General features: G+C 29.8%; 1 protein-coding gene across 1 annotated transcript in view; it reads left to right on the top strand.

Annotated features, from left to right (window-relative positions):
- The window catches only part of LOC107166936 (uncharacterized), a 208,625-nt gene extending 194,106 nt beyond the window's left edge, over positions 1–14,519 (top strand). The window contains exons 8-9 of the mRNA XM_089229020.1: positions 3,066–3,372; positions 13,972–14,519. Coding sequence (XP_089085146.1) covers positions 3,066–3,372; positions 13,972–14,087 — 423 coding nt within the window. The 3' untranslated portion in view covers positions 14,088–14,519. The remainder of the gene's footprint in view (positions 1–3,065; positions 3,373–13,971) is intronic.
- Positions 14,520–14,748: the final 229 nt, after the last annotated feature.

Below are 14,748 nucleotides of genomic sequence, written 5' to 3'. Positions count from 1 at the left end.
ATAGTGAATTAAATATAATTTTGTATAGATTATAGTTGTACACTTGTACACTGTACACATATATATAATATCGTTCACGCGTATATGGTTTGAATACGTTTCGAACGAATATTATGGCGAAACTTTATCCCCTTCAAAACATATCATTCCGCACAAAGTTGAATATTTTTTAACGCATAATTATTGTTCATAATAGTATACCGAAGGTCGAATGAATATAAGTCCCAAATTTCAATAAATTATAAAATTTTAAATTTAGGTACATTAAGTTTTTGATATATATTATTATGTTGTAAAAATTGTGTCAAATACAAAAGGTGTAAACAAGAACCAGAGCTATGTGTGGTATCGGTTAAAATGTATTTATTGCCATGAATAATTCATACCTATATATACATGCCACTGCATTTATTTTCTAATTTAATGTATTTTATTGCGCCATGATTTACATTTATTTTAGTGTTTGAGCGAACAACATTATACAAATCGTGGTAATGTAATAAAGTGTAATTTTTATGGGGATTTCACTTCACATAACAAAGATAATGTTCTTTGGTTTAATTTCCAATATAAATTGAAATCACCTATATATTGTTGAATTGTCGTAAGTCTTATACAAATTCAGAGATCCTTTGAGATATAAACCCACCATAAAAATAAAAATTCAAATATTGTATTTTATTAAATGCTTTGTATTCGGTATGCGTAAGTTCTTAGCATCATATTAATAACTCGTTACAGTATTATTTAAATTATAATCATTCGTATTAATCCCAATAGTTATTATTTATTAATAGTGCGTTGTTTTTATTTTATCACAATTATTATTGTGGCAGTATTTATGATTCAACATGAATTTATTCCAATCTGATACGATTTTATTTAGATGGTAATGGTTTACATTTTTGAATTCGCTGTGGAAAATTTTAATAACGTCATTTACCAATATGAACACATACATTCACTTAAAACTTATCCAGAACAGAAAGTATATATAAGCACTCAATCTATCTAAAACTACAAATAAAGAGATATAGGGATTTTTATACTTTGAAAACCATAAGATAATGTTATTTTTTCCACAAATAAAATGCATTTCGAATACCTAATAAGAACAATTTTATTATAATTAAATAGGGGTTTTTTTTTTCATAACATACGAACCATAATAAATATCGAGTTAGGTTTTATTTAAACTTTCGCTATTATATTATTTTGTATTTGAACTTTGGTGTATTAATAATAATCTGTTTCGTTGTGTGCTCGTACAAAATACATTTGTATAAGCAAACATGCCAATGTAGCTAGGTTTGCGGCAAGTTAGTTGTTTATTCAGAAAAACGATTGGTATTGAAACAGCGTTTCTCTTTAACGGGTCACTGCAGTAAACTTTTATACCTATATTCTACATTATAATAATTGTGCGTCGAGAAAAGGCACGTTTTTCGTTCGGAAAGTGAGTAATTGCTGTGAGCCAGTGTATATTTCCCAGAGTATATATATATATTATAGGTACACATAATTTCGCATGTGTACACAGATATCGAACCCACGCGCATTATGATTAACTCTGCGGTTAAATACATTTTATATAGAGATTCGATATATTTTATTTTATTTCAAGATTTTTATACGACGTTTTAAGTTCGTAAATTCTAGTGAATATTCTCTTATAGATATAGCCGTATAGGTTTCAACGTGCAATAAAAGCTGCAAAATATGAAGCAATAGAAAATTTAAATTATATTATTTAAATTTATATTTAATAATCGAACTTCGACGTGATAATCATTCGAAAGTTGAAACTAAATTATAATTAATTCATTATATCTCGTTCACCACAGTATACACGACGCGTATAGTTATTACTGTTAAGAGGACGTAACACCCGCATGTGTTGTCTCCGTCTTACAAGTGCATAATATTGCAAAAACTGTTTCGCGCGGGAAAGAACCGAGAAAACTACAGTTATTACTGAGAAACAAAATATTCACCACATAAAAAGGAGAATTCTGTCTGTGCAATATCGTTTTTATTTTTTCGATATCACTTATTCAAAAAAAAATTCTTATTGTTTCATAATACATTAATTTTGTGTTTTTTAAGCATGAATAACTTTGTTTTTAGTTCTGATACCGAAAAAATAAAAACGTTATTGCACAGACAAAATTCTCCTTTTCATGTGGTGAAAATTTCGTTCCTTAGTTATAACTGAAGCTTTCTCGGTTCTTTCCCGCGCCAAACAATTTTTGCAATGTTACGCACTTGTAAGATAGAGACAACACATGCGGGTGTAACGTCCTCTTAAGAACATTTTCTAATTTCCAAATATACTTTTTAAATCTATGTATAATCGGTTTTTTGAAACCATCAAAAGTATAAATAATTTAGTACATAATTTAGAACTTTTAGAACGTAATTATCGACCCTTTTTTTGTTGAACTTTTTGTAGCATTACATTCCCAACTATATATTAGTCTTTCGAGCAGTGGAGCAAATCCACTGGTGCAGAGAGGCACCAGCCCACTCCTCTCCTCATAAAGATCAATGATGGTTGTTGGGTGCCGACTGTTAAATGTCTAGGTTTGTTAAAATAAAATAATTCGCACCATTCCGTCTGAGTTATAGTTATATGATATATAGGTATCTCACTTGATAACATAGTTTTAATTGTATTATGAGTATTTATACACCACGTGACGTTAATTATGAGTAATTCGTCGTTAAAAGCTTTACTTCGTTATTAATAGTGCAGAAAGAAAAGGAGATAGTTATAGGTAATAGGTACTTATAGGTGTATATCAGAAAAGTAAATTTAAAACTGCAGTTGTGCACGCGCAATCACGCCGTTGTAAATCACTAAGGTCTGTGTTATGACAAGTTAAGATGTGCAGATCGTTTTTAGAATTTTATTAATTATTTTAAGTTTGATTTTTTTTTAAATTGCATAGTTATAGTAGATTATTACAACCTACCACATATTTCTAACTACTCTGCCTGTTCAGAATTATAGTTTTATTGACTCGGAAATAATAAGTTTGATGTGTGCGCTACGTTTATAATAGATATCGCCGGTGAGGTACACGTGTCAGCCGACGGGCACCAGTTGCCTGAGTTCGAGGCGCCCGGCCACACTTCCGGCGTCGCCAACGCAGAGTCCCACGAAGACCACAGTGACCGCGACCACAGGTTCAGTGGTATTGACGGCCGGCGGCGGAAGTTCTCGCAGAGGTTCCAGGAAACACGTCCAGTTTCCGGATTTCGACGTGCCAAACCTAAAGTCCACGGACCTGTTGCACGCGAACTGGAAACAAGGATCATCTCCACCGCCCGAACAGATGACCGGGACGGCCGCAGGTTACACATCCTCTGGTAAGCCTCGGTTGTCTATTCGTATTAAGTTAACCCGTTAGGTTATTGTCGAATTTTATTCGAGTTTTTAAATATTATTATAGTATTTTTTATTTTATTTCGAATTTATGGTCGCCGTGTAGGCAACATAATAACGATAATATACTTGCTGATCATGATATAAATTTGAGCGATTTTCACGATGAATTCGAAAAATATGTGCATAATAGGTACAGTATTGCACATTTGTTTTCTTAGGTATATGCTCGCAAACTATATAGTAGTACCTAATACTGCTGTTGCGTGTGTACAGAGAGATTTCGTTGTAAAACTGAATAGGTTCTATATACAGTGTACTTATTATACACAGAACGATTCTATTTTATAGTAAACACGACTCATCTTCTCGAAAATGTTTTTTTTTTCAATGAAAAGTAATTATCTTTTTTACTACGCGTCTTTTGTATAGTCATCGATTCGACTGACAATACATACATATTTTTTAAGTACCGTAATCCAAAACGATTTTTTTTCTTTAATTTTGATAATTTTGATATATATATATATATATATATATATTTAATATATCATCATAATATATATTTTATATACAAGTCAAATTTTAAACATTTAGTAAATTATAGTCATATTATGATATTTATAATATATCCGATGAAGTGGATATAGTGTATAAATACATCTCGAGTGGTAGGTACCTACTCTTATCCACTCCATTCCGTTCATTAAAACTGTACATACTTCTGTATATGTATAACTAATTAACTATACCAGTCCGAAATTCAATTAGTGTATATAAAAATTCTGTGAAAAAGTCAGCATTGGAATACAAAATTTAAAATATACTAAAAGTGTAATGTCACACACCAATATTGACGTTAGTTTATAAAATGAATAATAATTATACATCCGTTAAAAAAGTAAAAACTTAGAAGATAATCATGAAAAAAAAATGTAAAGCGTTAAAAGTGATAGAAAAAAAAATCACCACGATAAAAATAAGAATTTTTGCGGAAAACGTTATTGTATTTTCAGGAAACACGACGATTACTTGGATGATTACGTGTATGTAATAGTATATTAGTTTTAAGATCATTCTCGTATTTGGCATTCAGCAATGTTGGTGTTTCAGTGTGCATTTTAGAATTTTTGGTACAATAATTATCTTCGCGTAGTGTATTTTTTTTATGATTCTTATGAATAAATATAAAACGATTAATTAAGCCAATTAAATATTCATCGCCTGATTGCCAAACCTCGACGACCCACGCCGTCAGCTGCTATATAGAACTCAAATTGTTAGCGGCTGACATTACACACTTGCAAATTCTTCATGTGTGCCGTGTACGCATCTTAACCTTATTAATATTATACGCAAAAGGGGAATTCGGTTTTTCTTTTTTTAACGAACGGAAAACTGTGCACGCTCATACCTACATTGTCGGTGCCGCAGTAATATAATACATTTATATTGTTGTGCAGTTGTACTCGCGTAGAGGTAGCCCGGCGTTTTATTACCTCAGTGACTGCACACACTTTTGTAATCGTCGTATTTTTCCTTCTTTCATCCGTCGTTATTTCTTTATAGCGTCGTATTATTATGAGGTGACCCGTTAAGGCACTTGTCGTTATATATATTTCAGACTGCACCGACGTTTTTCAAAGATATGATTATGAAGGTACTTTAGTTTGCCGTTTTGTGCCATGATTGAAAACACGTGACCGTTGATGATCATTAATTCATTGTTCAATAGACATTATTACATACACACCAACGAGTGATGTTGACAGATTTCGGGGTTGGTAAATTGAGTTCCAAAATACCCTAACTCGGTAAATTGAGTCCCGAGGAAAAATAGGTAGTAGATAAGTTGAGTCCCGGAAAAAATAAGATATTAGGTAATTTGAGTCCTCGCAGGGGAAAACGATTTATATGCGTTTAAAATTTAAAAATATGCACTATAAAATTTTTATTTGTGGACATTCATTGACTGCATGTATATGATTTTGAAAATAGCAACATGCATTTTTATTAATTATACAATTATTTTTTTTCCCCAACGATAACTAGGTATCGTGTTTGTAGTAATAGTAACGTGTTTGAGTGTTTCTTTTAAATTTTGTAAAATGGAAGTAATGATTAGTGAAAAAAACAAAACTGTAATTATAAAATACGGTTTAAGTTTAGGTTTCATAAAATGTTTAATAATGACGTACAGAGATGGACCTGCTGTAAAAATACATGGAAGTGTTTTTTTAAGAGACATAAAGATGTTGATACTGAAATATAATGTAATGTATAATAATAATGACATTAATTTATTATTTTTTATTATTTTTATTAATTTATATTTTTAATATTTTTAATCAATATAAATCTAAATATTGCATCCTTTTACAAATAGCTTAGCATAAGTCAAAATATTTACTTACTAACAATTTTTTCCCAGGACTCAACTTACTTACTAGGTACCTGTTTTTCCCGGGACTCAATTTACCGCTTTCAAAATGTACCAAACTTATCTCGGGCTCAATTTACCCTGACAGATTTAATCGATTGTATATAAACAGGTAAAATTAGGTTTAAATATCCTAGGCGAGTCATTAGACGCCGCAACCATCAAACTTCTATAGGTAATGAGGCGAATAAAATAGGTCTTCAGATTAATGACGATAATAGGTACCGAAATAATGGAATTGATTGGAAGTGATGAAGACCCCCAAAGATTTGGAACAGTTATTGTACGAACATTTCGAAGACTTTAAATACCTAAGCACAATTCTATAAGGACGTAGTTCACTACTGTCATATCGTGTGTCGATTAAATAGGATTGTGATTGGACGTTACTTTTTTGCTGTCGTGTAATAATCAAGTTGCAACCAAATGTACCAAGAATTGACTGTAGCTCGAATTTTTCCTTAGACCCCTTTTAAAATCTAAACTATCCCTAACAAACAAGGTGACAATATATAAAGCGATAATCCGCCCGGTCTAGCTCTATGGCATTCAGCTATAGGGGTCTTCAAAGCCTTCCAACATCCAGAACTCTACAAGCTTTTCAATCAATATGTCTACGCCTAATAACCTCCGCCCCCTGGTACGTAACAAATAAAAATCTCGACAAAGATTTAAATCTACCTACCCTTAACGATTTGGCCAAATCCCATTATACCAAATTCTTTTCCAAACTCCACACTCATTACAATCCTTTAATCCAAAAATTATCCTCTGCAACACACGCTCCCAAAAGACTAAAAAGTCTGTGGCCCCGAGACATGCTCAAAGCATTAAAAAAAAAAAAAAAAAACAATTAAAACTATACCAAATAACTAACTTAATGTTTCTTGTCAGGTGGCACTACTGAGGACCTTCCTTTTCTAATATTCTTAATGTCATATAAATAAAATTTTGTCATCATACTTACTGATTATTGTAAAAATAGATTTTAAATAATATATTCTTCTAAATAAAAAAAAAAGCTCGAATTTTTAACCATAATGGTCACCTCAGTTATAACCATAGTTATACCACGCCCACGCACGGCACTACAAACGACGTAGCTTTGATTCCGGCTTAAGTATGAACAATTATTGGATCAAAAGGATATAAGTATCCGTGTATAAATTAGGCTGAAAAAGCGTTTTTTGCGTTTGCCAAATCATGCATCGCAATAATAAGACCAACCTTAACATACGGTAACAAAGCGTGGTCCAAACAAACTTAAAGAAGATTTAGGATGTTTAAAAACATATGACGTGGCAAAAAACATGCCTATGATAATGAAGCAACAGATCATTATAAGAGAGGATATAATAGGTAAGAAAAGCTGTATTACGATATGGTTGATGTGGTTTCATTCAAGGACAAAGGCTTCAATGGCCTGGACAAATTGAGGACTTCAGAGGAGAACGACAAAGTTAAATCTAGTAATAGAGTGGAAACCACTTGGAACGAGTCCTCGTAGAATACCTAGGAAAAGATTAATTGATTTAGTCGAAGAAGACCAAAGGAAGATGAAAATGGACACTCAGAGAGACGTGTGTGGCGCAATGTTGGATTGACGGGAAAAAAGTCTTAGAGATTAATATTGTAGATCCCTTAAGAAGAAGGTACCTATAATTTATGCACATCTCAGCAGATATTATTGTAGGCTGCATGTAAGTAAGTACGTTTATCAACAGGTCCCGACAGGAATCGACGAATAAAACTGTGAACGCTTTGCATAGTTTTGTGATATCGTTATCCTGAAAATTTTTCTATTATTTTGACCCACTTCGCCGATGATGAGTATATGTTTTTTATCCTATAATGATTGATATTGATGGGATCAATTCAGGAGAACCCGCCCGACAACCGGTGCACAATATTTACCCACATCGCGAATTATTTACCGTGACGAATAAACGAGGACGATTTATCATTATTTTACACGAAAAATTATGCGCAAGAAGGCCATCATAGACTTCACGCTGTATTTATTTTGATGGAATATTATAGTAGCTGTCGTGGCCTACGCGAAATCGATGCGATAAATTGCTGAATATTATGTTATTCACCTATATATATATTATCATCTATTTTTCACTCGTACCTATATACATACGTGATCTCGTACTCACAAAAAGCGGAGTGATGGTTACGAATTTCGATGGATGATGGGTATAAGAAAATAAATACGAAATGCATTTCGGTTTCTTCCTGCACACTTATATATTATCATTGCTCTGTATACTATATTATGTTAACCTAACCGAGTTTGACGCGTAGTCGTTGGTTTTTAAATCCCACGGCGCGTTTATTTTTATATAATATTCTAACTTTCGATACAATATTATATTGCTATAACATGACCCACAAGGCCGCAGCGTTGTGTCCTGTACGAAATCATATTTTCGCGATTGTGCACTCGAAATCTCATCGGTTTCGCAAATTTGTTTTTCGATCGTTTTCGGTAAACTTCCTAACCTACATTTATAGACAACTTTATGGTACAATTATTTACTATAGAAATTAAGTATTCCAGGTTTGTTCACGGTACAGAAAAATGCCTTTGTGCTTATATTATACTGCGATTACAATATTATTAGATGCGTTTTATTTGATTAAAATTTTTCTAAAATTTTTTTAAGCATGCTATTTGTATGCTTAAATTATGCATATATTCGAATTAGGATTTTGAAATTTTTTTGAAGACCATAAAATTACATTCAAAAATTTTGGATCGTCTGATAATATGACTTACGCTTTGTATAACATTATTAATTGGTATAATATTATGAGAGGACGTCTCATCATCCAAGTGAGTTGTCTCCGCATATTACAATTTTTAATGTTCAATATAATACCCTTATAAAACTGTTATTCTGTTTGCTTTAATAATACAATGAATTGACATTTTATCAAACTAAAAGTTTAGAATACATATAATCCGGTTTTTAAGTCAGTTTCTTTACGATATTTCGTTTGTGAGGGAGTTTTGAGGAGTGCTTTTGAAGATTAATATTTTACAAAATTACTAGTCATTAAAATTCGCTTAAATTTTGAAATATCGTAAAAAAAAACCAACGTAATTTACAATCACATATAATATTCAGTATTCTCACTTGCGAATTTGAAAATAGTTCAATTCTATATAATATTAAAGCTAACGACGTGATATTCGTTATACCGAGAGCGAACTTTACTGTATTTACGCGTGGTGTATAGCCTATATTGTATAAGATCCTTTGTAAGAAGGTGTGATGTTCTTTTTGTTCAAAAGCATGCCTTGCAGGAAAAACTCTACTGTTCCATAAAACGATTCAATAAGGATAAAAACATTTTTTTTTGTGATAAAATGAAGACTTTTTGAGTGCTTACTTTTCGTTTTATTGATTTTAATAACTTTTTTTGTTAGAAACAGGAAGTTATTCTACCGCAGGTGCATTATTAGACATTGATTTTTAAACCTCATATAGTTCTTAACGCTATTATGATAACAGTTTGGATGTATAGTCCAACTGTCTCGCTAGTTGTTAGTTTTTAATATTATTTTTGTGTTTAGCAAGTAGCAACGCAATCAAGAATTGTCAAAAGTCAAATAATACATGATGGTGGAAAAGTCTTCCTGTGTCTAAGAAGAAAAAAAAGTTACTCTAGTCAAACTACTGTATCTGTATTTTCGTGTAAAGCGGATTTTGAGCAAAAAATTACGATATTCGTTTTTCTGTCTAGTGATCTGACAAGGGTGACCCTGTAGCTCGTACACGCAACTTTTGTTTAATCACACACAAATTAATTATCGTATTTTAAGACCAACGACGGCGGTAAGCCGATATAATACACAGGCCAACACATCCTACTTTTGGCCTTGGTACAGAACTAAAGCTAAGAGCCCCTCTTAAATAATAATTAATTTTTCGACATGAATATGTATACCTTAAATATTAGTTTTATGTATGGACCATATAGGAGTAGGTGTAAATAAAAAATAAAATATCAACACATTTATAGGTATTAAAAATTGAAAACATAATATGTAATATTATGCATAGAACAAACTAAAAATGTATGTTAAAAGTTAAAATTTTGAAGAAAAAAAAGTTTGTTAGGTAAAAATAAAATAGTGCGATTGTTATATTTATCATATTTGATAACTAATGACGTGATAAGAGTGATTTATTAATAATACATTTATTTTTACTTTTATATCGTTTATTATTATTTGTGAACAATTTTGGAGAAAAAAATTATATTATCTGCATATTTACAAGTTTAAGGAATATTTAAAGAACATTTTAGGGTTTTTTTAGAACATATTAGCATTATTTTTTAAGCTTTTAAGAACCTAAAAATCCGCTCTTTAGTTATAACTTATACTGTATAATATTTGAATGCATGTAATATGTATGTATAGTTCTGGTACAATCAAAAAATTATAATACTTAATACACATTGTTTGCATGAACGCCGAGCCCCTGTAACATGGATCCTTCTGGCTTCTGACCCCCCCTCCCCCTTGTGGGGCCCTCAATAATACATAATATTGCTTCAATTATCGCTCTACCTTAAATATAGACACGAAAAATCCCCTTAATCCTGATTCGATGGCCACTGTGGAGTTTATGTTATAGGACATTTTCTAAATATCTTACCTTATTAATTATCCTTAAAAAACTTGACATCATCATTGACTACATCTGGCCTCATCACAGCCATTATATTTATTGTGTTGCTGCGTAGTCTGTAATCCAAATGTATCTCTTTTGTTTCTGGACCCGGGCCTGTATTTTACTCAAAATAAAATAAAACAAAAAAAAATTGTAAAAACATTTTATTAGATAAACAAGATTATATTATATATATTGTTGATTGAGAGTATCAGCCATATATATATACAGGGTGTCCCACAGAGATCTGACATTCTGACAAATGAAATAACTTTTGTTCTAATCAATATTAAAAAAAAAATTTTTTTTTTATTGGTCTTGAAATTTATACGATGTTTGAGTAACTTGGTTGTTTTGCAGAATTCAATGGTGTTGGTTTCATTGTCAGGATTTGGGCCTAGGCTTGTTCCAATTTGATGGCTTATATTGAGATCCTCTCTTTGTTTGATGACGTTCTGCATTAAAAATTCTTTTAAATATAATTCATAGACACTTGCGCTACATTTTTTATTTTTTAATACTGAAAATAAAAAACTTAAAAATTGATTTTTTTTTCGAAATATTCAATATAGCCAATTTGTAAATTTGATTTTCAGAAAAATGTATATGGTAAAAACACTTATTTAAGTCGAATGGCTGATTTATTAAAAAAATTTTAAATATCAATATTTTCGTTAAGTAAATTACGATCTAGTTTATGTTAGAAACCTTGTAATTTCAAATAACAATAAAGTTTTTTAAAAATATTTTATAAGATCATTTTTAAATAAGTGCATGTTAAAATCTAATTATTTTTTTTATTGTATTTACTTTAATAATATGTGATGTATAAACTATAAATTACTATAATTTACCAAACGAAAATATTGATATTTAAAAAATTTTAAAAAATCAGACTTTTGACTTAAATAAGTGTTTTTACCAAATAAATTTTTCTGAAAATCAAATTTACAAATTGGCTATATTGAATATTTTGAAAAAAAATTTATCAATTTTTAAGTTTTTTATTTTCAGTATTAAAAAATAAAAATGAAAAATGTATTCTAAAAATGTAGCGCAAGTGTCTATGAATTATATTTAAAAGAAATTTTTAAAAAATATTGATTAGAACAAAAGTTATTTTATTTGTCAGAATGTCAGATCTCTGTCGGACACCCTGTATATATATACAGGGTGATTTTTTAAGCATGCTCGCCCCATTTTGATGCTTAAATTATGCATATATTCAAATTTTGATTTTTGGAATATTTAAGTGTAGTTAAAGGCGATATTTTTGAGTACTTAGATTTTTCACAACTTTTAAGGAGTATCCTGTAGCGATACCAACTTTGATTTTTCAAATGACAACCTATATGTTTTAAAGCAAAATGTGATTCAGATAATTTTTCTGAAAATTTTGACATATTGCAATCAAAATTCGAACGAAAACTTCCAGAGTTATTCTACTTGAAATACTAAGGAATAAGGATAAAAGTCTAATACTTAAATGCCTACGTTGTAAATGGATACGATAATTATAATTCGGTATACAATATAAAAATAAAATATTTGTTAATAATCACTACTTATTACTAAATGGCCAAATATTGCATCTGACAATTTTCAAAAGAAAAGAAAATATGAATAAAATAATATCCTTTTTATTTTATCCATGTTACCTATACCTTACAGGCAACGTTAATATTTGTATAGCATAGGTATACCTACTTATAATAAAATACCGAACAATAGTGTACAATAGCACAAATGCGAAATATGAACGTGTATCCATTTACAACGTAGGCATTTAAGTATAAGACTTTTATCCTTATTCCTTAGTATTTCAAGTAGAATAACTCTGGAAGTTTTCGTTCGAATTTTGATTGCAATATGTCAAAATTTTCAGAAAAATTATCTGAATCACATTTTGCTTTAAAACATATAGGTTGTCATTTGAAAAACCAAAGTTGGTATCGCTACAGGATACTCCTTAAAAGTTGTGAAAAATCTAAGTACTCAAAAATATCGCCTTTAACTACACTTAAATATTCCAAAAATTAAAATTTGAATATATGCATAATTTAAGCATAAAAATGGGGCGAGCATGCTTAAAAAATCACCCTGTATATTGTTAGGGAATATTACCAATTCACAGCAATACCCATCAAATATTTTATAAAATCGATTTTCTGAAAATCGTGATTCTCCCGACTTATCCTATAACTGACATAGATTTTGTCATTTTGGAAAGTTTGGTGTAAACGCATGTATATATGAGATTGTATTGCTCTTGCCTTTCGTTTCCACACAATGAGATTTACACAAATGTAGCGTGTGCGTAGTTATCCCGTGTCCAATCATATCACATCGCAAACTAATGATCATTTTACACTCATATAGGTCATCTAAAGACGACGGGAATACGTATTACTTGAAATATCGTTCCTTATTGTTAAATAGACATGAAAAGTCTCCTCAATCCTGATTTTATAAGGAGTTCGTTATGGACAACTTTCAAAAATTGTGCATAGAATGTGCATATTATTAGTCTATTGTTTGTGTGGATCATGTTACCGATACTAAACAATAAACATTGTAGTTTACGACATTATTTTATAAGAATACAATATAATATACACAAGGTATAACAGAAAGACTTGACAAAAAAAATATGTAAATTATGCCAACTAAACGTATGACAAAAATTGTTAATATTATATGATAAATAAATAATAATTTAAGAAATATACTCATGTCAGCAAATTCTCAAAAATCATATTTTTAAAAAAGTTATATTATTACGTTCCAAATTAATTAAACCAAAAAAATATTAAATTTTAAAGAAATTCTAAAAAATAAACTACTTGACTTAAATACATCTTTCTACCGTAAAAATTATTCTTATAATCAGATTCACAAATACCTAGGCTATTTTGAATTTATCCAAAAAGTGTTTTACTAAATTAATATTTTTTTTTTCTGTACTAAAAAATAAATTTATTATACATGTAACGCTAGGGCCACTTAATGGAAAAATAAATAAATAATATTAATTTGAACAAAAGTTATTTTTATTTTTCCTAAAGTTATTCCAAAAGTCAGTTCTATCTGTTACACTTTTTATATATTATAAAAATATTGTTCTGGTGGACATGTATAACTGTATATAAGTATCTATTATTGTCTGACATAATAGGTATATGGTAACACATTTAGTAACTGAAAAACATAATATTTTTTTATTGTTTTTGAAAAAACATAATTTGAAAAATGTTTTGATCGACGCCAAGTAAACTTTATGACCAGCTTAAATTGTTTTCCTCTTTTTAGCCTCTTCTTGTCATATTACTAGTTTACGGTAGACAAATGATAGGGACCATCGAATTTCCATAATTTTTTATAAAATATTATATGTTTAGTGCCTATATAAATTAAAATTAACGTGCATTATATCGTTTATGTTTTTATTTCAGAGTTATCGAGTCAACAGCTACTGATCGCCGATAACAGGTCAAGCCATTTACAAGCCGAACTTCTGCAGATATCCTCGCAAGATTGTCCAAAAAAGTTTACTGCCGCCAATCTTTAGACGCATTTCAGAAACAAATTTTTACGCGGTGTCGCACATCCAACATAGCCTTTATTATTGTATAATTTAATATAAAATAATAATATGTAATATTTTATTTGATATGAAAAGTTTATTGTGTGACAAAACATTATTTTAAGTATACTATTATCATAATAATGTTATTTTAATATGTCATTTGTAAAATATTTGTTTGACCAATTTAATGTAATAAAATTATAATAATAATGAATATTATTATAATATCAACAATGCTATTATAGTATTATCACAATAGTTCATCCGTGGCCAGTGTTGAACTATTGTTAGTTGTTACAACTTACAAACACCACAGTGTTATTATTAGGGTAAGATTATTTATGACCTTAAAAACTAGAAAAATGCCAGAAAAAATTTCAAAATACGTCCTTAAATAAATAAAATATGACATAAATAAATACGTTAAATTTTTTATATTATTATACAAATGTGAAAATAATATATTTAGAGTTTTATTTTGCAAGTTTTCTTCTGAAATATACAAAATATATGATGTGCATATTCCTCAAAACCTCTAGATATGCAAAAATATGCAAAATAAAATTTAATATATTTGATTTTATGTCGTACGAAACGAATTTATAACTTGGTCTGCAATGTGCGTGACAAAAAGAAAAACTAT

This window comes from Diuraphis noxia, unplaced genomic scaffold (genome assembly GCF_037042655.1).
Source record: "Diuraphis noxia isolate RWA-SAM2 unplaced genomic scaffold, SU_Dnox_SAM2 contig0005, whole genome shotgun sequence".
In the NCBI taxonomy this organism is placed as follows: domain Eukaryota; kingdom Metazoa; phylum Arthropoda; class Insecta; order Hemiptera; family Aphididae; genus Diuraphis; species Diuraphis noxia.
Note: the sequence above shows the minus strand (reverse complement) of the source record. Positions and strands in the feature narration are given on the sequence as shown.